This window comes from Podarcis muralis, chromosome 6 (genome assembly GCF_964188315.1).
Source record: "Podarcis muralis chromosome 6, rPodMur119.hap1.1, whole genome shotgun sequence".
NCBI classification, from domain to species: domain Eukaryota; kingdom Metazoa; phylum Chordata; class Lepidosauria; order Squamata; family Lacertidae; genus Podarcis; species Podarcis muralis.
The window spans coordinates 83,206,846-83,231,135 of NC_135660.1; the positions used below are offsets into that span (position 1 = coordinate 83,206,846).

General features: G+C 40.9%; 1 protein-coding gene across 1 annotated transcript in view; it reads right to left on the reverse strand.

The window, feature by feature from the left end:
* Window positions 1-24,290, reverse strand: part of LRMDA (leucine rich melanocyte differentiation associated) — a 720,335-nt gene that overhangs the window by 115,530 nt on the left and 580,515 nt on the right. The window contains exon 6 of the mRNA XM_077930639.1: window positions 4,323-4,407. Coding sequence (XP_077786765.1) covers window positions 4,323-4,407 — 85 coding nt within the window. The remainder of the gene's footprint in view (window positions 1-4,322; window positions 4,408-24,290) is intronic.

A 24,290-nucleotide genomic window follows, 5' to 3' on the forward strand; every position in this document is an offset into this window, starting at 1 on the left:
GGTGCTCATCTCTCTCCAGGCTGAGTGAGCCGGTGTTTGTCCGGCTGTTCTAGGTCATGTGGCCAGCATGACTAAATCACTTCTGGTGCAACAGAACACCGTGACAAGTGCCAGAATGCATGGAAATGCCATTTACCTTCCCTGCTGCAGTGGTACCTATTTATTTACATGCACTGGTGTGCTTTCGAACTGCTAGGTTGGCAGGAGCTGGGACAGAGCGACAGGAGCTTACCCCATTGCACAGATTTGAACCGCCAACCTTCTGATCAGCAAGCCCAAGAGGCTCAGTGGTTTAGGCCACAGCGTCACCTGTGTCCCCAAGATCACTATGCAGTAGTCTGAGCTTATTGTCAAAAAGAAAGCAATAGGCATCTTTAAATGGTCAGAAACATTAGTTCTTTTCAGCATTTATACATAGAATATGCTGAAGGGGAGCGGGGATACATGGCTAGTCAATTCCCAGTGTCAGCAAGCCCTTCTGGCATGCCCCCAACACCTGTATGCTTTGAAAAGGTTTCCAAATGCTTCCACTTTGGAACATGAACAATTGAGGTTCCCAGTGGAGAGGAACACCTTACAAGCACTGTGCAGAGTATAGCTATGACTGCCTGCCTGCCTGCCTACCTGCCTCCAGCAGCATCTGAAATTTAGTCCTGAGGCATGCAGTTCTTGAAAGTGCTCCCTGTCACCACCTTCACTCTGGTAAATTAACTTAGGGAAAGGAGGGAGGAGTAGCCGCAAGAAAGCCTCTTGGTGTTATCATGCTCCTAGTGATATCACTGAAATCCATTTGCAGTGGGGAGTTTAATAGAAACAAATTTGGAATGAGGACCTGAAGTATAATAATTAGGTGAAAATAATTAGTTTTAATCAGTTCCATTCAGTAATGGGTTGGGGACAGTTCACCAGATTGCTTCCAAAGATCCCCTTAGTTTTTTTAAAAAATGGGATTTCATTTGGCATGTGTTCAGGAACCAAACATTTAAACTGCTTGGGCACATACAACTAGTTGCTGGTTCTTTGGATCTGCGACAAAGATTGCAAACTAAGTAGGAAAAGCATAGCTTCTGTCATATTTTTTCCCCTTTGTTCTAAACGAAGGAAAAAATGAAGTGGAAATTGTGAAAATGTAGCCAAACACAGATGAGTTGGTTCTGTTTTTCCTCTTTTTGAGCCCCAAGCAGAGTTAATTTACAGCTGCCTTAAGTTGCTCACAAGAGATTCAGTCTTGTAAACAAGCCCCTCTGGAGATGAACAAAGGCAGTGGTCATTCTCTCCCTTAGCTTCAGGCTGCAAAGAATTCCCGAAAAGCTGCCAATATTTACATATGCAATAGCTGATTCAATCTTTTATGTGAGACTGAGACCATTCAGGGAATAGAAAAACCTTAGGAGTGAGATTCCAAAATGGCATGTTTATGTGTTTCATTCTTTTCTTGGTACACTCTTGACTCCAATTAGGTTTTGTGAGCTCAGAGAACTTCTTTGCATTCTAAAGAAAAAGTTGATGGCTCACATACAGTCTTCCAGCAGGATGTTCCAAACTCAATTCACAACACCTGGATTTCTGGAAAACATCCCTTAATTACTATTTCCTTGAGGATATATACACGTTAACTGTCAAAATGAGCCAATGGTATCTTGCTAAGAGCCAGTTTTACCTGACCCTTGGATAATTTTCCCTCTCCTTATTCACACAGGGTGAAATCTGGCCAAACTTAAATATTTTTAACTTCATCTCAGACCTGCTTAGCAACTTCCCACTGAAATCTCAGGGACTTGAAACTTTGACTGAATTGCCTCCTTCTTACATTGCCCACATGGCTATGTAATTCAGCTTGAAATACAGAGAAGAATACTCACTGGTTTGAACATTTATTAAAAAAAAAGTATCTTTAACCCTTCATAGGAGGGTTCTAACAGGGGTTACAAAATGAGAACATTCTGATTTTGTATTGGCTCCATTTATATGCTGTATAAATAAAAATAGCACACTGCATAGCCCCGCCCCCCAACACAAGTCTCTATTTGGTAAGGCTACCTTGTTGATACGCGACTCTTACTTTCAAATTCTCCCTTTGAGGAATCTATTGTATTATGCTTTCTGCAGAAGTGTGCTACTCTTCTGTTTATTTTATCCCAACGGCAACAATGCATCCCCCCCCCCGTTGTTCTTTGTTTCTTTATTGTTTGTTTTGTTTGTATATATATATTTTTTAAATCTAGCAAAATGAATCATCACAAGCTATAAACCGTTAAAAACTACCAACTCTTGGGGTAGATTTATTTTTTAAAACTACTTGTATCTATCATCCATCTTTCCCGAAGCTAAACTAATGCACAACTAAGTAGTTTCTTATCTATTAATAGTATCTCCCTCAAAAGGCCTTCAAAATCTTTACGCGCCTCCTCAAATGGTGTAAACTCTCCTCAGAGTCTCAGCTTTCCTTAGTAATGTGTGCTCAGTTTTCAGTAATTGATAAAACGGCAGTCTGAAATTCATCTAATCAAGTTAAGGATGTTTCTCTTATCAAAATAAAGAGCTACATGTAGCATAGCATCTAAGACAATAAAGCTCACAATTTCAACCTGCCATTAACTTACCGAGAGGCCTACGGCAAGCCGCTGACTTAGTTTGCCCTCCGATACTTGGTGAATAATAGTTGTCCACCTAGCCGTTTTGATTGCAACACCATGAATAAGAAACACTTTGAAAAATAACCCATAATAATAATAATAATAATAATAATAATAATAATAATAAATTTTATTTATATCCCGCCCTCCCCAGCCGATGCTGGGCTCAGGGCGGCTAACAACAATCAAAGTAGTCCAACATTCTAAAAACATTCATTATAAAATTAATTAAATCAAATTAAAATCAAATTAATGGCAACCATCAAGCAAAATTCTGTGCAGATTGCCAGAGGAGGGGGTCAGGCTGCGCCCTGACCAAAGGCCTGGTGGAACAGCTCTGTCTTGCAGGCCCTGCGGAAGGATGTCAGGTCCTGCAGGGCCCTAGTCTCTTGTGACAGAGGCCCTAGTCTCTTGTGGATGAATACAGATGACCAACTCACCAAGTGGTATGTTTGCCCATATCTTAGCAGCTAAAATGCAATGAAATAGACAGCCATGGCTGGCTCTGTAGGATTCCGCAGTTGCTGTAGTTCTACCCCTATTCACTTACACTGTTGCTATGGAGTTTCTTGAATCCGTTGCCAGGAGCAACTTCACATCATTGGCTCCATGTTCTCTCCTGTAGCCCTGACAGATGCACCAGCACCCTACTCAGGTTGCAACAATTTATAGCAGTCAAACAACAAATGGAGGGCCACAGGTTCCCTATTGCTATCACAAAGCATGACTACAGTTCTTTGTCTGGTATATTTAGTCACTTACTTTACAGAACTACCATTGAGAAAGGAGACAAGATTGGAAACCTGCATAATGAACAACTAAGGCTCCAATCCAAAACCAGAACCCACCATGCTGGAGTGAAGGGTGGGGTTAAATGGGGCAAAAGTCGCCCTTCATGCAGCCCTACGCCACTCTAGTGGCCTCACTCCTGAGGTGGAAATCTTCCCTTTCTACCTGCCAAAAGAGCATCCCATGGAAATAAGCAAGACAGGACATTTTACAGAGTGACTAAGTCAGTACTGGATCCATTGGATTTCCAGCTGACCTCACTGTCAACGCTTGATGATATCAGGCCTGACCTAGGCTGGCATAACATGGAACAAAGTTTTGCCTGCCCCCCACCCTTCTGCCCCGACCATTCAAAATACTTCCTTTACTGCAATTGTTCATCTCCTTCCTTTTTATATGAACACAGCATTTTTAGTTTTCAATGACCTGTGAGATAGATAGATAGATAAGATTCCTACCCTTTAATGGTAAACAGAGAATGGTAAGAAGAAGCAAATGCCAAGTAAATGTGTACTAAAGTAATAGTAAATCACAACTTGAACTGTTAATTGGAAAATAAACATATTTTAGTATTTTTAACATTTACAGATTTTTTTTTAAAAAATTAAGGGGAGAATTCAGTTGTCAATTTAGCAATATGTAACGTAATTGTTGTTGAAACTGAAGCAAATGTTGTTTAATAGATTATCTCCCAGTAGAATACCTGTAAGGCTTGTTGAAATCTGTTAAAAACTAATTTTGCCAAATACATTGTTCTTCTCAATATCTCAAAAGTCTGGTGCATTGTCTCCAGGGTCTAATGGCCTTACAGTGAAGTTTTTCACCTCACAGTCGTGAATGACAAAAGTTCCTTTGTGTGTGTGTCCATGTGTGTACTGTGGTTCTTTTATTTCTTACCTCTGTGGTTGGTGAGGTCCCTTGATCCAGTTGGCAGAGGTGTATAGCTCATTTGAGGAGAAATGGAGGCAGCATCAGTTGTTGCCTGGGGGGAAGAAAGATAAATATAATTGATGCTAGTGTGTATATTTCATTAAGAGGAAACACTCACACATGTACACGCAATGCAAAGTGCAATATTAGAGATAAAATTAATTTTGCCATGTACCCAGAACTTTGATTGGATTTGGGAAAACGTAACTTTCAAGTGACTGACATGGTGAGCAAACTTTTAGGTTTTAATTGTTTTCATGCCTTGACTGTACCACTTCAGGCTGCAGGCAGGGGTTGATGTGATGCTATGCTTCCCCCCCCCCCCCAGCAGAAGCAAGCTGTTAAACCATGCTTTGAAACTTGCCCCGGGAGTACTGAAGTCTTTATATCACCCCTCCACCCCGCCTGAACACTAAAATGGCACTCTGGCAATCTGCAAGTCAACTCCAGGAAATGGGGTATGGAGCAGGCTTGATTTGGAGAGCATTACAGTATGCTGCCCAGAGGGTATCAGCACAACCAGCTCCCACATACCTTCACAAGCTACCTATGGAGAGAGCTCCACCTCTACCAGCTGCAGCTTTGACCACTGGATGTGGCCATCCTGCCTTGTAAGCAAGATTCACTACTCTCAAAATCCAAACTACATGGAATATATTAAGTAAAACAAACTATAAGAGGCGAGTATGAGTTTTTAAACAATAAATCTCAAACTCTGTTATGGAACATACTTAACTATCCCATAACAACTGGAATATCAAATAAACCTATAAACCTTGTAATAACAGGTCTAAATTAATTACGAAACAACCAAGCACACATTTAATTATTTCTACTGGAGGGTGAGGAATTTTAGGTCTTACTATATTTACGACTAGGCATTCTAGGAAGCAGTAGCTTTGCTATTACTAAATGTTACTTTTTCAAAAGCAAGAGACAGGTCTTGTTTGTAAATCTGTATTATTCTAACATATATTACTTTAAAACATGTTTTAATATTAGGCCAACTTTTGTAGCATATTAAGCCAACTGCTGTAGCAGTACATTCCGACAGGAGTTACAAGTTGAGTTCAGAGCAACTAAACCCAGGTAACTACTCACAGAAAGATAATTACACCTACTGATCATTAAACCCACCTCAACTTAAAGTGTGAAAGCATGCATTTCGATCTAAAGAAGACACACTTTTTTTGTTTTTGTTCTGTAGGCAAAAGACTAAACCTACACAGGAAGAACTGCACAAGCTAACTGGCACAACCAACATGGCTTTTTCCCTGTTCCCTACATACAGTGTAACAGTACACATAGCAGAAGAGACAAGACTGTCTTCCATTCCCACACTCTTCCCAGACAGGCATGTGAATTACACCAATCACATCTGCAGCATCGGAGGCATGAAATACTAACAGGGTGCACACATGCACACGCACAGGAATATTTTCTAAAGGAATCTGCAATATCTTCCCAAAGTATTAAGTATAAGAAGCATTTAGTAGTATGGACTGGCCCTAGCAAAAAGGGAGCGACAGTTGAAACATGTGCTTATCTTCACCTTTAGCAACCAAGGTGAATATAAGACATTCAGCCCATTCCAGCTTTGGACAGCTCCAGCAGACAAGTCTGATGTTTTCAGTGACTCTGAAATGGTATGCAAAGCACAGGTGCATACACTACACTATATTTTGACTTTGTCTGCAAATCTAGGTAGTATGTTTAAGCTTTTGTCACTTATTTAAAGAATGACCTACAAACCCCCACCCCACCCCCCAGTTTCTCCAATGGATAAAAAAAGATGATGCGGCTCCATTTTAGACCTTTCAGATATTTTCTGTCTTCACAAGGGCTCTTAGTTGAAACCCTGATAATAGCAAAGATTTCTCTTCGGTACTTTTAATCTCAATTTAGGCTGTTGACAGTTTGATGATAGCTTTTCTTAAAATTACTGGAAGGAAACTCTGCCTTTTCAGCAAATACCACTGACAGATCAAAATTCAAGAACTTCCAAAAAGGATACTGGTGTGAAGGGACAATTTAGCTTTATTTTCCATGTTAAGAAAAGGAAGAACAGAAGGGTTTCAGATAGGTCTTTTCGTGCTCTTCTGTGCATAATTCCCTGTCAAGGGTACAAGAGTCTCATTACCTCTGCACTAAGTGTTCTGTTACAAATGCTAGTTAATTCTACATCAGGACTATCATGCACAAGTGGTGACTGGCTGAAAAATTCAGATAATGCGAATAAAGTCTGCGTAAAAGAAAAAAAGAGAAAAAAGAGCGCCAATCGTTTCTCATTTTTAACTACTGAATGACACCATGCCCTTACCAATTTTCCAAAAGTGAATTGTAAAGAATTATGATTCTTTAATATTTGCCACAATATTTTGATACTGAAAGGATTGATGTGCGACAGCTCATGTCTACAGATAGTTCTGACAGTCATATCTGAAGTTTCAGTTACATTGCAAAAAATGACCTTGAATGGATCTTGCTGACAGATACAAAAAAGAAAGAGAAACAAAAATGAAGATATTTCTCCTGCCTAAGAGAAAACTGGCAAATGGTTTATAGTGTGAATGTGTTAGCTACTGTCCCTGCCAACCACCATTCCATATTCCAGACAAACTGAATTAATTTACCAAATGTACTTAAGACACCCAGAAAACATACTATTGATTAGCTTCATATCCTTTGCTGTTATTCTCGTGCCACCTCCAGTAAGTAATGGAAAGGAGGGATCAATTGAACAGTCTGATCCATGTCCTGAAGCAGGGGTGGGGAACATTTTCCAGCCTGAGAGCCACATTAACTCATGAGTAACCTTCTAGGAGCCACATACTGTGGTGGGAGGGCCAGATACAAACATGGATGGAAAAACACCTCTCCATCCTTCTTTCAGGCAAGCCAGAGCACTATCACAAATACACATTACAGCCAGATGAAAGCACTTAAGTGTGGTCTCTGGGAATGGGTGTGACATAGAATGTCCCAGGGGCAAAACAGAGAAGTCTGGAGGACAGCACTTGCCCTCTCATCCTTAGGTTCCCCACCTCTGAGCTAGTGCACCAGTGGGGAAGCTCTGTCTCCTAGGTCTGATTAGTCCTACCAAGCCTTGGAGGTTGGTCAACTTGCAAAGGAGGAACCAGGACTGCACCAGGAAACTGGGCATCAAGGGACCCACCCTAAACACAGTGCATAGATGTGTGAGTGTTCGTGATCCAAGATCTTGGGGCAGCTTTTTGTCCATACAATGGGCAATGGAGAGGGCCCCTTTCTCAGCTTGAAGATCACACCAAGATCACAACTTCCCAGCTGTAGTACAGGGTGATGATAGAACTGGCTTGTCATGCTCTGGCATGACAAAAAGCTTAGAAGAACCAAGTGATCTGAAATTGACCAATTTGACCACCCCTAAAAGAAATTGAAGTTCACTATGTCTAGGCAAGGAGGGAAAAAACTGCTATGGAAGCCTTAGAAGAAACATCAGTCAGAAAGTTAGACAAGAAGTTGTATTGTCTCTTTTTAAAGAATACTGAATAGCAATAAGAAACTCCTGGCTCCACCCAGATACAACTAAGTCTTGTGCCACCTAGTGAGCCACCTTGTGCCACTTGTCACATAATCACTGTCTGCAACATTCAATACATGCATACAGTACATGCATACAGGCATAGGAACAAAACAGGGGGTCAGGGTTTGGCCCTGCCCAGACCCAGAATTTGAGGTCCACCAGTAGATATCCATGCTATCAGTGACCATGAAGAGCCACTGAACCTATGCATCCTGCCCCAGCGCTGGAGATCAGAATACAAGCAGCCTGGATTCCTGGTTGGCTCTCAGACCCCCACCCATTTCTCCAACAGCTGGAGGAGGGGAGACAAGAAGCCAGGCAGGAGTTTTAGGGAGCCTGAGTCTACTTGTGGCAGATAAGTAAAAAGTAAAGGTGATTATTTTTCAGCTCTTCCACCCCACTCTGACTGGCAACCAGGAGAGGGTGAATTATCCAGCTTATCCATTTTTATTATTTGTTAGATATATTTGTTAGATATCAGGGTGGTTCACAGAATCAAAAAAAGCTCCCAGTCTGAGCTGCTTCTTGGTGAATCTATAGCTCTTGGTGAATCTATAGCTCCAAGCTACAGCCATCCTGAACTGGGAAACACCACCCTAGAGTGGTGTTGTGTGCAACACTCCTAAAAAACTTTCCACTAGAAGAAGAAGAAGAGTTTGGATTTGATATCCCGCCTTTCACTTCCTTTAAGGAGTCTCAAAGCGGCTAACATTCTCCTTTCCCTTCCTCCCCCACAACAAACACTCTGTGAGGTGAGTGGGGCTGAGAGTCTTCAGAGAAGTGTGACTGGTCCAAGGTCACCCAGCAGCTGCATGTGGAGGAGCGGAGACGCGAACCCGGTTCCCCAGATTACGAGACTACCGCTCTTAACCACTACACAACACTGGCTCTCGAAACACTGGCACTACTGATATTATTTCCCATTTCACTTTTTTGGGGTGGGGGGGTGGGGGATGGATAGAATCTGCTGAAAATGCCATGAGAATTAGTAACAGCATTAAGGTAACGCATGTAATGTTGAGGCCTTCAGACATCCAGCATGCCTAAGTGCATACACACTTAAGCAGCCTTTAGATTTCTGCATGAGCACTATGCAAAGCAGGGCTGGAATTAACTGTTAAGGCAGATATGCAAACACTGCTGCAAGCAGCTGCTACCTTACCTTCTCTACCCATAATAAGGCAAAGTTTTACAACTTGTGCCATCCCACTGAAACTCAACATTCTTGCTTTACCCAACCTCAATGGAGGAGGAAATAGGAAGAGGCAGCCTGGAGTCATTGGTTTCAGTGGCAGTCCTAGTGGGTAGTCCTAGCCTTGATGTAATGAGCAAATTAAATGCTAGCCTTGAATAAATAAGACTCTCAAACGGCTGCTTTTTCAACAACGCTGCAATACCTGAAATGGAGATGTCCTTTAAAAACGTTGTGATCGTTTTATTTTCATTTCAGCAATGGCAATTGCTTATGAAAAGTAGGATTCTGTCAAACCGTTTGTCTTGCTTTATAGGATGCAACGTTGCTGTATTCCAAGGAGACTTGTTAACAGTTGGTATCCTTCCATGTGCCGCAGCTAGCGGTTATGCCTGTTGAAGGCGGTGTTCCCCTACCTCTGACTCTTTAAATATTTATCCAGGATATGTGAGAAATTGTGCTCATTTCTATCGCATGCTATAAATTCTTCACACATGCACACACATCAATAACCATAATAGTCACTAATATATTGCACCTGACAAAATTTTACAACACAGGAAGAACAGCAGTAAGTCAACATCCTCTCCGAAAAGGATTCAGAGCGTGCAATGAGCACTTACAAAAAGGACACTGAAAATCGTTAATTGCATGCACACACACACACATACAACCCTCATTTCCAACACTGAATATATTAACCATGACATACAGTTAATTAAAAGGAGCCAGTGCGGTGCAATGGACAGTGTCCGACTGGGAACACTTTGATTCATACTGCTACCTACCCAGTGGCTCTGCTTCTTGAACCAGGAATACAGGGGTGCCGAGACAGATGGCACAGGCTGTGTATTCACTTAGGCTTCAGAATCCCTTTCAAGCACAAAAATGTATAAGTTCAGACCCCATGATTGCCAGGCCGTATGAAGCATCTGTCTTGGCCAGCACAGTATAGGTCTTCCGTCTTCGCCAGGCAATAGGAAGTACTTCCTGTTTGCTGTACTCTAGCTTCTAGCTCTAACACCTGACCTCCAGGAATTCTGAGTTTTGGACACAGCACCCTCAGCTTGACCTTGACGCCTGGTGCCCTTTCACTATTGATCAGCTTAGTTTGGCTCATATAGTTGTTAGAAGACAATTAATCTATACACCGGCTCTGATCTCTCTCTCTCTCTCTCTCTCTCTCTCTCTCTCTCTCTCTCTATATATATATATATATTTCTGGGTGGCTGCAAGAATACAAACGTGACGAATAAAATAAACATTGCTGATAGCAGCTTAAACCCAAGAGCGTAAGACAGTCAAGATAGCTGGCCTATTTAGAAAAGAGATGTAGTAGTTACAGACGGATTCTAGGATAAACATTTGTCTAGAAGCCAAAGTCTTGCAATTCAGGTAAACAAGTACCCTACAAGACAATAGTTTCACAATACATTCAAAAGTGCATGTTACAGGCTGTGTGCTTATGTCGTATTTACTCATTCTTAATGTGGATAACTTATGTGAGGGCCCCCGATTGGAAATTTTACTGTCTGGTTTCAGCATCATGTAGTCCCCCCCCCCCCTATTTTTAATGAAAAATAGAAAGACTCTAGCCGTCACCTCTTGAAATATAATAAAAACAATGGCTTGATCTTTTGCTTATGATATAAATGCACACTTTACATCATCCCAGGACTGCACATCCATTCCATGTCATTTCTTCCTCCCATCTATAAAGTGAAGGTGGATAGATGTTTACCAGTGCAAGGATATCCAATCTTTTCGGGCTCATTGATGAATTTGCAAACCAGATAATAATGGTGGGCACAAGACTCATGCCATCCACAACTAATGCAAACGTTGACAATAGTCACAAAATAGCCATTCACATTTTCATTGGTCACATTTGCAAACTATGAATGTGTATGACTGTGGGATTTTACAGTTGCTATTAACTGGAGTTTTTTTATGATATTTGATAAATACAGTATTGCCCTATTGCCCAGGTTTGGAAAACTATTTACACAGGAGGGGCACAAAGAAGAGGATGGCAAGTGGCAGGCTAGGTTTCTCCCTCAAGAAAAAATACAAATCTCCCCAGTACTTGACTTTTATACTGACTTTTATAGGTAAAGGAACCCCTGGCCATTAGGTCCAGTCGTGACCAACTCTGGGGTTGCGGCACTCATCTCGCTTTATTGGCCGAGAGAGCCGGCGTACAGCTTCCGGGTCATGTGGCTAGCATGACTAAGCCGCTTCTGGCAAAGCAGAGCAGCACACGGAAACGCCGTTTATCTTCCCGCCGGAGCGGTACCTATTTATCTACTTGCACTTTGACGTGCTTTCGAACTGCTAGGTTGGCAGGAGCTGGGACCGAGCAATGGGAGCTCACCCCATCACGGGGATTTGAACCGCCGACCTTCTGATCAGCAAGTCCTAGGATCTGTGGTTTAACCCACAGCGCCACCCGTGTCCCTACTGACTTTTATACTGGGCCATAAACAGACTTTGGTGGTCGTCACACAATAACCTCAGCATCAAAACACAAGTTCCAAGTGAGAATGAGCTATCAATGACGTAGCTACAAATAAAACTTGTACATCACCTGAAACACGCTATTTTTCAATGGTGTCCATTCATTCATTCATTCCTATATCAGGCATTCATACCACCATCAAGGGTTCATTCATCTGAACATTCTCCAACAGCATATATACTAACAATGCTCTTCGGCTGTTTACATACCACAAACAGGTTGCTGTCTATGCAAAAGAATAAATGGACACAAATCCAACATCAACAATGGCAACTTTAATATACAATGGTACCTTGGTTTATAAACTTAAGCCATTCCGGAAGTCTGTTCTTAAACCAAAGCGTTCTTAAACCAAGGCGTGCTTTCCCATAGCAGCAGGGGACTCAATTTACACCCAGCAGGAAGCGGAACATGTTCTGCTTCTAAGGCAAAGTTCACAAACCAAAACACCTACTTCAAGGTTTGCAGAGTTCTTAATCCAAGTTGTTCATAAACTAAGCTGTTCTTAAACCAAGGTACTTGTGGGAGGATATTTGAGTTCCTATGATACTCTATTGTTGACCAGAAAACCACAGGTCAGCAAAAAGACTTCAACAAAAAGATTTCAAAGGAAGGCTTCAGTATGAAACTGCCAAACTATATCAGATATTTGAAGCTTTTCAACTTGAACTTAATTGAGATTGAAATTATATTTTTTGCAGCCCAGAAAGTAACTGTCTCTCTTTCTGTGTAAAATTAATATAGTAAGAAATACAATATTATCAGTCATTGCTGTAGTGGACGGGAAAGAGTCATACTATTCTTATTTTGTATAGATTTGGTTCTGCAAAGAAATGCAGCAATCCTATTGCTACCCAGAAGTGTAGTAGAGGGCAAATTCAGGACAATACATGGGTGACAGGGTAATTGACGGACCTGGATTCTCTATGCCAGTAGTTCCCAAAGGGTGTGGCATGCCACACTTGTGTGGCAGGAGAGGATGGCAAGTGTGGTGGGAAGATTCAAGGACAATCAAAGAAACATTTAAACATTTCACTGTGGTATGGTATAGTATCATTTAAATAATAATAATAATTGCAGAATATGCATAGATATCTTTTCAAAATTAGACCCAGAGCATCAAGTGATACTGCAAGCTCACATCTCTCATTGAGATTGTATACATACTTAAGGTACATATGTAAGTGGCTCATTTACAATAATATTTTGGGAATGAGTCATTTTCTTATGTAGCTGCATTGTTTTATACTTTTTGCATGTCCCGTGATCATATTAGAAAATAGCTGCATTCTTTGTTATCTATCAAGCACTGCTAGGAGTTGTTTCTTTTTGTTTTTCAAATTATTTCTTATCAATAAAACATTTGGAGTGGTGCAAGCCCTTTTTTATTCTGAAAGTGTGGCCCAGAGAAAAAAGTGTGAGAACCACTGCTCTGTGCACTGGCAAGGTCATAATGAAGCTTTCAGCTTTGCAGCAGCTTAGCACAGAGGAAATGTAGGAAAATAATCAAGCAGAGGCTTCATACTTCTTTCATTTTTGAGGATAGACTAACACCTATTTGCAAAATTGTTTCCATATCTCATTATGAATTAATGGTTGCATTTCAGCTGGTTGAAGCTCACAATGTTTTATAAGTTGAACCTATGAAATCAGAAATTCAGTGCAACATACTCCCAGAAAATTAGGCATAGCAGTCATGCTGAGCCTAATACAGTGGTATCCGTTCTGGAAGACCGTGCGAGTTCTGAAATGTTCGAAAACCAAAAACTCAATACGAAGCTGTGTGGCACGTTCGACTTCTGAGGCGTGTTCTAAAACCAGAGCATTTACTTCTGGGTTTATGGCGTTCAAAAACTGAAATGTTCGTAAGCGGAGATGTTTGAAAACCAAGGTACCACTGTAAATTGTTTTTTTGTGCTATGTACTGCTGTTAAGAAGCTGCCTTATGCCTTTTGTTCATCCAACTCAGAATTGTCCTACTGGCAGTGGCTCTCCAGGGTTTCAGGATCCTTTTTCAGCTCTACCTGGAGATGACAGGGGTCGCACCTGGGATCCTCTGCAAAGTAGATGTTTGACCCCTGAACGACATACAGATCTTCCCTTTCAGCTTTGGCTTTTTGAGGGGTGTGGCTCTTTGGGTCTATCACGCTGAGTTCCTGCACATCAAAATTTACCACCACACCACTTCTGCTTCCCATTGCAACTCATGGTATTCTGACGACACTGTTTACAAACTTTACTGATCATTCTTATCTCTCGGCTTGAGGATCACACTTCTTTCAACTGAAAAGCTAGGCTTTAATGGACAAAAGCAATGCCACAATAAATTTGTTAGTCTTTAAGGCACCACAGGAATGTTGGCTGTTTTTGCTGCAAGAGGAAAATAAAGTGGCCATGCTGGAAAGGTATGATGTAAAAATTGTACGCATGACAATGTTATTTATCAGCTTGAAAGAAGAAAGGCTTCCTCTTAAGGAAGGTACATACAGCTTGCCTCCTACTACAAAGTGGGTTTCAAGTGAGGGGAAGGTCTGGGCTCCTGTGTGATTGATTTATAACCAGTGACTGTTATGTTTGAGATGATCCAACAGGTGGCATGCCATCCCTGCCCAGTCCAGTAGCTTGGAGACTTTCCTTGCTAATGGCCCCAGGAGCTTATTTTTCATTTTAAACATTGCAATGGCACAGTATACTTTGGGGGGCATCCATGTTGGTAAACTTGCAGAATAAATTAGTCATAAAGAGTTATTTTAATTAGGACGAAATACCATCTGTATGGCATTATCGCAAGTGGACTAATCTTTACCAGCTTAATGAGATGACCTGCTAAGTAACCCCACATAAAAGCAGCAACTTGTTTCAAAAAGTGGTTTTTCAGACATTTGACCATGGCCCCGAACAACAGACAAGCACTTCATTATGGGTGAAAAAACCTTTACTTTTCACTTTATCTGCCACAAGTAGACTCAAGATGCCCCCTAAACAGACCTTATTGTTGCAATCTGCTGACGATTGCAGGAATTATTATAACAAATGTATTAAAATGAATGGAAACAATATTTTTAAAGGCAATAAATAGGGCCCTGATTAATCTCAGAAACTAATGGTTTATTCTGGCAAATCATTAGCAATTATATTGTGAAGGAATGTATTTGTTACCACTATAACTTTATTTCCAGCCCAGGAGAAAACAAGTATGTTAAAAACCTATATTCACGATAAAACTTTTAGCTTTCTCTTCCATCATTTTATTCCACAGCCTGAGAAAAGCCTGAAGAAAACTAAAAACAGAAGCAAACATCAGGATGTGTTAAGGTTATTCTGTGCAACAATTCAGAGAGAGGATCAGTAAAGAAAACCTGATCCATACAACCATAGCTATGGAAGGAAATGCTAAGTCTTTGGAGAGCAAGTACATCATAGTGGATAGAGACTTGGATACAGAGACCAGGTTTCAAATATGGAAAGTTCATTAAGTTCATTGTGTTACCTTGGGTCAGTTGCTAACTTACAGAATGTTTGGTATATAGCTAAATCATGTTCAGAGAAGACCTATTGAAATCAATGGATTTAAATTACTTTTTAAGTCCATGGATTTAAGTGGGCCTGCACTGAATATGACTAATGTTGGATATCACCCAATACACTACAGAGACTTTTCCTCCTGCTCAGTTGCTACAGGCTTTATATAACACTTTATAATACCGAAACTGAATTACATTTGATCCAAACATTCACATCCTCTTTATTTATAAAATTTCTTAGGTTGCCTTTTTGTTAAAAAATTGGACTCAAAGCAGCATACTAGCCATAAAAAATGCAATAATAAAATAAGGAAAGGAGCATATTAAAAACACACCATTATTAAAAGCAGATTAAAATAACATAAAAGTTAAAATGAGGGTTGCTGGGTTAGTCATTATTAAAGAAAAGTTTACTAAAAGAGTCTAGCTTAAGAAATTACTTTCATGGGACGTTTCCTAGTTCATCAGATGCTAAAGTAGAGCTGGAGGCTGAAAGTCACAGAAATGTGTACAGCTCATACTATAGGTCCTCACGGAGATCAGAGAAATATTGAAATAGACCATTAACTGATTTCTCTGACTTACAGTCCACAGTTTCACTCTGGAACCTGATGAAATGGGTGAACACCTATGAAATCTCATGCTCTGTTTGGGGGGGGAAATCATTTCTGTAAATCTGAAAGATCCAACTGGACTCTTCTAGTTTTGATTTATCTCACAGCTGTGAATTGTAGAGGTGGGTAAATATTCTATAAAGAGTTCATTATTAAAACCTGACCCCAAAGGAAAAGTGGAAGTAATGGAGACAGCTGAGTTGGAGAGAGAACAGGAGTGTGAGAGTGAAAGTAGGAGAAGGGAGGAAACCTTTCCATAAATGAATGAAGACTTGTTAGTTCCTCTGAATATGGATAAATAGTGGGCACCAGCAGGGACCACTTTGACTTTATTCTCTTCTTCTTCAGGCACTTTTAAGACAGGGCACTTGGTCTTAGGGTGAAGGCAGACATAAAATGTTAAGTATGGTGGTTTCTCAATGACACATTTGCTGCACTGAAAATAAATGCATCAGAATGCCACAAATGTGTCTTAAAAGTTGTCTTCCAAACATGGAATGTTTTGTTTGTTTTTATCCTTCCACATTTCCCCCAGGGGTAGCCATTTGAGTGTGCTGCAGAAAAAAAGGAGGGGTATTGCAACACCTTAAAAACTAACAAGAGCATCTAGTCCGTTTCCACCAGATTCATAAAGTGTTCTAGCTAGGTGGGGATGGGGAAGATATTTGATTCAGTATTCATTTAAAGCTATCAAATTCACACTTTCCAAAGTAATATGCAAACCAAAACACAGTTTATCCTTCAAAATTCGCACTGAACTGACTTTGCAATGCAGTTCTCCAACCAAACAGCGATTACAAAAATGCATATATTAGGTGAAGCTGTGCATAAATAGGAATATATTCATGAAAACAACATACAAAACTGCATTATATATGGGGAAACTGCTTGCAAGGATGTGTACATTAGCCAAAACTGCATATAAAAATGTGTTTATTAGGAGAAAGTCACAATAAATGCTGGTGAATTTTCATGATGATTAACAAAATAATAATCACGAATTGCTACAAAATGTGGAGAACTGTACATATCTGTAGGTTTCTTTTCTGAGCTAAATGCAAATTCCATGTAGAGACAGGATATATCTTCTATAACTACCACATCCATCCTGATTGGTAGGGGCCACTGGTTAAAGACAACACAAAATAGGCTTGTTATGCTTGGAGACCGACCGCACTCCTCCAAATGCTTCACCCTCTGATGGAAGCAGAGAGAGGCCTGTGGTCCATCTTAGCCAATCCGCTCTCAACCACAGCTGTTTTTTCAAAAAATACCAAGTCTTAAATGATGCTCTATTCCAAATGAAATAGCATTACTCTTTTTCCTTTTTTTGCTCTTGTGAAACCTAAATGCCAGTGTAAACTAAACATTTCTAGGTAATTTATTTCAGGATTTAAAGAAAATAACAGTTCAACATTTCAGACATTCTTCAGCTTAATGAATAGTGCCATTGTCTTACTTGCAATCAACAGTGCGAACTTTACATTTTACAACAAGCACATCAGTGTTGTTTTTAACATATTTTCATATAAGATGCTACTTTAAAATAAAGCGCGCACACACACACAAACAAAAACAAAGCTTTGTTGGCATTGGCTGATGGGGGAAAGAAGGCATAGGGCTGTTTTTCAAATTTTATTATGAGTATAGTTACAATTGAAAGGAAAGTTTATACATACAAACACAGCAAGGAAAAATGCAAAGTTTGATATGAAAAGTATTCTTCTATCTTTACTTCTCACTTGGTTTATACAGTACGGGCTTGTCAGGGATAAGCAAAGTTTAAAATGGCTTAGTGAGGAACCACATCCTATGCATGATCAGGCTTCATAACCGAATTCAGGTGCAGAAGGAGAAGTGACATGAAGTCTCTGGATTGGGAGTCTTGCCCTGGGGCCTTTGCCATGTACTTTCTTGCCAGTCTCTGCGCTCAGGCTTCTTCAGCTCAAGCTGCAGACTCGAGAGGTCCTAACTTGAAATTCCCATGTCTTGGCAGGCAGGTCACTGCTGCTTACCAGGAGGAGTGAGGTGGCTGGGAATTTAGCATGGTGCAAAGGTATTTGCGGTGCCAATCTGTCACACCTGCCAAGGCATTTGCATGGTGCTATATTCCTTGTTGCCTTGCCTCTCTCACCCCTGGTAAGTAAGAGCAACCCACCTGCTGGAAGCTAACAAACTGACTCTGGCCAATCCAGCAAGCTGCTCCTGGCATTCTGTATAAAATCTTATGAATTGCCAATAAACCTATTTGCAACCTCTAAATGACCTGTTTGCAATATTAACACATCTACAAGCAGTGCATGCAGTGACAATGAATAATGTTGAAACCGGGCACTGGGAGATAGACATTCATGGGTCTATATCTATTTTCAGACATTCACCAGATTATGAGGGATTCACAGCATTCCCTTGTGACTGTGTACATCTTTCCAATTGTGGACATATATTTCAATGCTCATGAATCTGATGAAGTAGGCTATTGCCAACAAAAGCACTTACTGCCATAAACCAGGTAATTTCTGTAAGGAATGCAGCACTGTTTCAGAACTAAGAAGGCACCAAAAATTCTACTTGATTGTCATATGCAAAGGAGTCTTTGTCTGCTGAAGGCCACCCCACCCCATCTCTTTCTTCCACCTTACAGAAAAATGTGTGGTTGAGAGCTGGGTGTAGCTGGATCAGAAATGTTAATCAAGGCAAAAGATTTCTTATTCATTTAAGCTTAATTGAGTGAAATCGATAAGCGCCTAATGTATGGACATTATTTTGGGGGGCTCCTGAATGCCAAAAAATTATGAGCCAGCAATCTGCTTTGGTGAATCAGACCTTGAATTTCCATCTAAAAGTAACTTTGAATTATGACTGGAGATAAGGTGTAAATGTGCAAGGGAATTTTATCCATGCTTCTCCCATGAATCATAAATGAGGGGGGGAAATTACAGTCTAAATTGCACTTAAAAGGAATAAAGTCTTTTCATGTCATACATGATTTATCAAAATGATCTCATTTTAAGGGTACTGTGGTTATCTTGATTAATAACATTAGTAAGCATGATGAATAGCCCCTTTAATGGTAACACAGAATTTATCGGCAAAAAAAATCTACTTGTATCCAAAAGGGTAGGAAGTAAAATATACAAAGAAACAATTCATTGCAGATACTGCTTGAGTAAACTTTCTGCAAATATATTTTGATTTGGTGTGTGTGTGTGTGTGTGTGTGTGTGTGAGAGAGAGAGAGAGAGAGAGAGAGAGAGAGAGAGAGAAAGAGAGAGAGAGAGAGAGAGAGGGCAGGGCGGGTGTGTGTGTTAAATTAAGTTTATTCATCTAACCATGGTTTTATGTGCTGGCAATGGACAAACAATTTATTGTCAAGCTCGTTTCAAAATGAATAATGAATTTTCTTAGGCAAAACCACTGCAAAAGTCAACAGGTCATGAGCTGGCCGCAAACAGATTGAAGAGATTGACGGTGCTGTAAAAAGGGCACCAGTGTACTGAGGTTTCTCAAGCTACTTTTGGAAAAGGGCAGGCTTCGCCTTTCAGGAAGGCTAGCGCTTCCTCCTCTCCTATGACCTACTTTAATATCCTCTCCAGTGCTTTGCTTTAATATCCTAAATGCCTCCCTTCTAATTTCTTCCTTACCCAGCCCCCTACCTCCCTTCCTATAATAAAATAGGCCTGATTCAGTCTGCCCTGACTAATTTCCTTTTGGAATGACAGATCAGAGGCCTTATTACCACTGTTCCTTTTAGACACATGAAGCCCCCCTCATAACCCTGCCTCTCATCCACAATTAATCTTTCCAGTTGCCACACTATTAACACTACCACCCACAGTCAGAGGATGCCTTAGCGTAGCTGGACCCCCGTTCCCCACTGAAGCATCAAAGATGTCAATCACATGCTAGTCAGAAAGTTGCCTGCTGTCAACATCAGAGGTTTTCATCCTCTTCTGCTCACTGATCAAACATTTCCCCCCCTCTCAGAAGATTAATTCAAAGTCCCCACCCATTTCCTCTTACTCTTTTCAGTTTACTCAATGACCCATCTTTCCTGTATGAAAAAGGGAAGCAACAAATAATAGAAACCCTTTCAAAACAAAAGAAAGGCAAAAGTAAAATTTAAATCCCAGCTGTTATCAAACTTTCTCTCTCTCTCTCTCCTCTTCCCACTCCTACTGCTTAAACACCTCTAAAAGCTGGGATTAAGGACTAGTCTTAAATGCCTTTCTATGATCAAAGGCCACATGACTTCACAAAATCATAAGGCAATGCTGGTTCCTAAGGAGATCAAAATTGATTTGTTTTACTGTAATGTATTGCACATTTATAAAGCCAGTCCATTTGCTTCCTTTGATTTTCAAGGTTTTGCAATTGTTGGCTGATTGCATTTCTGCCCCACCCTTCAACTCAAGCCTCATAGGGTGGCTCATCATGATAATAATACGGGCTGAAATATCATCATTCATGACAATAATTCTAAGAATTATGATAGAAATGAGATCTCTAAATACAACAGAACATCACATTAACTGATTTTGATTTCTATCATTGCTTCACACAGCCATTTGTCTCTGTAGCAAGTTGTCTTTGTGTCCTCACTTTGCAGCACAGGTCTTGTCCAACACATGTTGGGCTCTTGGGTTAGCACACACTCAAGCTTAATTAACACATACTATACTGAAATTTATGGGACGCGGGTGGCGCTGTGGGTAAAAGCCTCAGCGCCTAGGGCTTGCTGATCGAAAGGTCGGCGGTTCGAATCCCCGCGGCGGGGTGCGCTCCCGTTGTTCGGTCCCAGCGCCTGCCAACCTAGCAGTTCGAAAGCACCCCCGGGTGCAAGTAGATAAATAGGGACCGCTTACTGGCGGGAAGGTAAACGGCGTTTCCGTGTGCTGCGCTGGCTCGCCAGATGCAGCTTTGTCACGCTGGCCACGTGACCCGGAAGTGTCTGCGGACAGCGCTGGCCCCCGGCCTCTTAAGTGAGATGGGCGCACAACCCTAGAGTCTGTCAAGACTGGCCCGTACGGGCAGGGGTACCTTTACCTTTACCTTTATACTGAAATTTGAGGCTGGCCAGGTTGTTGTAGGCCTGGATTATCAAAGTTTTTGCAGCCCACTGTCATAGTGATTCTCACAATGGGGTGTGTGTGGAAAAATAGCTCTTTCAGGAAAGAGAGAGAGTGTGTGAATATCTGACTGAATCGACCTTGTGTGCATTTCAAATATGTTAAAGTACTTTCTTTCATATGAACCACCACCATATATTTTTTTTCATCTTTAAAGGAAGGGTGATGCAAAGTGCAATATGATCCCTCGCCTCTCACTTGCAAGTGCTCTTCCATGAGAAGTGTCTCACCTTCCTTAAAATGGCCAACTGGCACAATATGATGTTTCCCACCCCTGATTTCTGTTTATCAGAGGTCTGTTTTGGAGAAAGTAAGGTTTAATGAAAGGAAGATCCCACATTTCAGTTCCTGCCTAGAACCTCCCAGCTTTTTCAAGTCACCAAATGAAGCCTTGCCTCATAATCCTTTTTTTAAGATGAGCAGTCAATACCATTGTGCACAATAGGACTTTAGGAGATTCCAAATAGCATTTTCTTGATTCTTATGGCATAGCTTCTTTGCTGTTATACTCATCATATTTTGCCTTTATTTTGCTAATAATTGTAGGCTGTTTTGCAACTGTTGGGGATCTTAATAATGGCATTTTAACCACTTGTGTTAAATTTCTTTCTTGTTTTACTGTGTAAAGGTGACATATAAATATAAAAATATAATAAACCCATATTGAGTATTTATGGGAAAGGTCTAGTTCAAATACTACCTACACTACACAAAGAGACCACGATCTAGCAACTATACTAGCAGTGGAGTTTTGTTTTCTGACATTAAGTAAATCTAGGATGTCTTTACACTATGTTAAGGGGGAGAAACTGAGCTGAACCTGAAGCTTCTTGCCACACAGCTTAGTTAGCAGAAGGGGGTGCTACAGCGTAACCTTTTAAAAGATGCAAATGGATAAACGTCTTCTACATTTAAGATAGAAATTTGGGCACCAGGCATATTCAAAATGATTGGACGTGTATTCAGTACAAGAACCAGGTTATTACTGCACTTTGCAAAGTTTTAATAGAGGTTAGAACAATGCTGATAAGCATGCAGGTTTATGCACTTACACACAGGATTTATTTATAATGTTGTTTCTTATGAAAATAGAACTAGGCCTGCCCTGCTCAGAACTTTTTACTTAAGTCCACTAAGACTCCGAAGTTTTGCAGTTCACAATGTGATTGGCAACCACAAGACTACCAGAATAGATAATGTACAGAGAATTTGCCATTATACTGACATTTTCAGACTCAGTAAAGAAATACTTTATGCATTACAGTTGTTTCTATTTTGCTTTGTTTTATATAAGCACTTTGTCCTCTCTACCATTTGGGCCTGGAAAGCCAAAGCCAAAAACAATTCCCAGACAGCGCACCACGGCACACTAATGTGTCTAGAGAGAGTTGCCAGGGTGTGGGGAGAGACACATTCTTTGAAGAATTCAGGGGTCCTGTGAGCCAAAACAAACCACCCACAGAAATGCATTGCCCCTGCTTCTTCGTGATTCATTACTTTCTTCTGGTCTTGCCTTCTTCCAGTCAGCTCCCACCGGGGATTAGTAATTCTGCTAAATTAGAACATTCACAGAATTTCCTTGCCCTCAGTGAAAGTTGCCCACTCTGTCTCTGCCTGAGCTGTTGCTCAGGGCTTCCTTATTTATAGTCAGATGGCAAGATCATGGCATGGCAGAGACATAGGCACGGACTGCTTTGACATCAGGAAATATATTCTTCATTGACTAAATATAACCCCTTGTAAGCCTGAGAGTGAAGTGTCCCTCCAACTAGCCAACGTTTGGGGAGCAACAGTCTAAGTCTCCAGCAGAACCAAATCAACCCACAGCCTCATGGCTTAATTTTTTTCCTCCCCTTAATGTGTCAGGTGTTAGACTAGCAACTGAGTTTCCTCCCGTTTACTCCAGCCAATTCCTGCTTTCTGTTTCATCTCCAATCTCCTAGAGACTCATCAAAACTGCTATTTAATTACATCTTAAGGGAAAAAAACGGAGTGTAAACATGACTCCTTTTTATCTCCTGATACATCTGGACAAGTAGACAATGTGCTAAAACAAAATAAATCTGGCCTGACAGTCACTTCAAAGGGTTCAGCAAGGGGCTTGCAGCTACTTAAGGAATGCTGTTGCTAAGCATCCTTCTCCAACCTACAAGCCCTTAAAAAGAAGAGCCTCTCCCCCCCCCCCCTTCTTTCAGGAGGAGACGGGGAAAGGAGAGAGTGGGAACCAGTCAGCAGAAAGGGAGATTGGGGATTTGGTGGGGATTTTGAAGCCAGCAGTGAAATTGAATGAAGAAAAACAGTGGGTCTTTAAAAGACAGTTTTGCAATGAGATGTGAGAAAAACATGGATACAATTTATTTATTGTTTCTAACTCTCCTGTATGAAAATAAAGGTACTAAACATATGTACTTTCTTCAATGTTACACGTTAAAAATGAAAGCGCTTCAGGCTGCCAGCTTTCTCCACGAATCCTCATGGCTTTGCAGTGGTAGAAACTAGGTGGTTTAAATGAAGCCTGGAATAAAATATTGACTCTGCAGCCATGATGATACTTTGAACAAGGTGCAAACTCCAGCTTATTCAAAGCTAACCCATCAGTTAACATTATTTCACTGGATTCTAGCTAACTTATGGCTGCAACAGCAATAAAATATTGCAATCCAAAGTGATGATTTAACACCATGGAAGAAGAAGAGAAACAGGGCTAAGGAATGGGGAATGTGAGTGTCAGTTTCTAATGGCACAGTGTGTACTGATAGATTTCATTCTATTTTATAAATATATTTTATAAAATAAAAAACCTGGGGGTGGGGTGCACCATCTGCGGGGGTGGGGCGCCCAGCATGGGCAGGGGGGCAGCTGCGATGGCACCCTTCCGGAATCACGCAGCTGGGGGTGGTGCGCTCCCCCTGCACTCCTCTTCCTCCGCCAGTGCCCAGGAACACTGGGAAACTGTAACTGCCCTTCCTCAGACTTGGTGCATTAAGACATGCATCTCTTGATAGGGGTAATTTCCTGATGACATACAGTTGCAGCTCATGAGGAGACTGCATGTGAACCTGCCTGCCAATCAAAATCATCTTCAGAGGCTCTTCTCTATCAAGAGAGGGGTCTTTTCTGCGGTGGTGTCCAACTTATAGACTGCTCCCTCTAGAAAGGTTCAGTTGGTGCCAACTTTATTATTTGTTAGGTTTGTCCTGCTTTCCTGTTCTTTTAATGGTTTTTGAGGTCATTTTAATCAGTATTGGCAATTCTTAGTTGCTGTCTATCTGTAGACCTACTTCCTTTAGCTTCATGTTCTGGTACAGTAGTTTAATTGTATTTTATTATGTACATTAATGTTGTAAGTTATTTGAATCCAATCATCCTGAAAGGTAGGCTATAAAGGCAATAA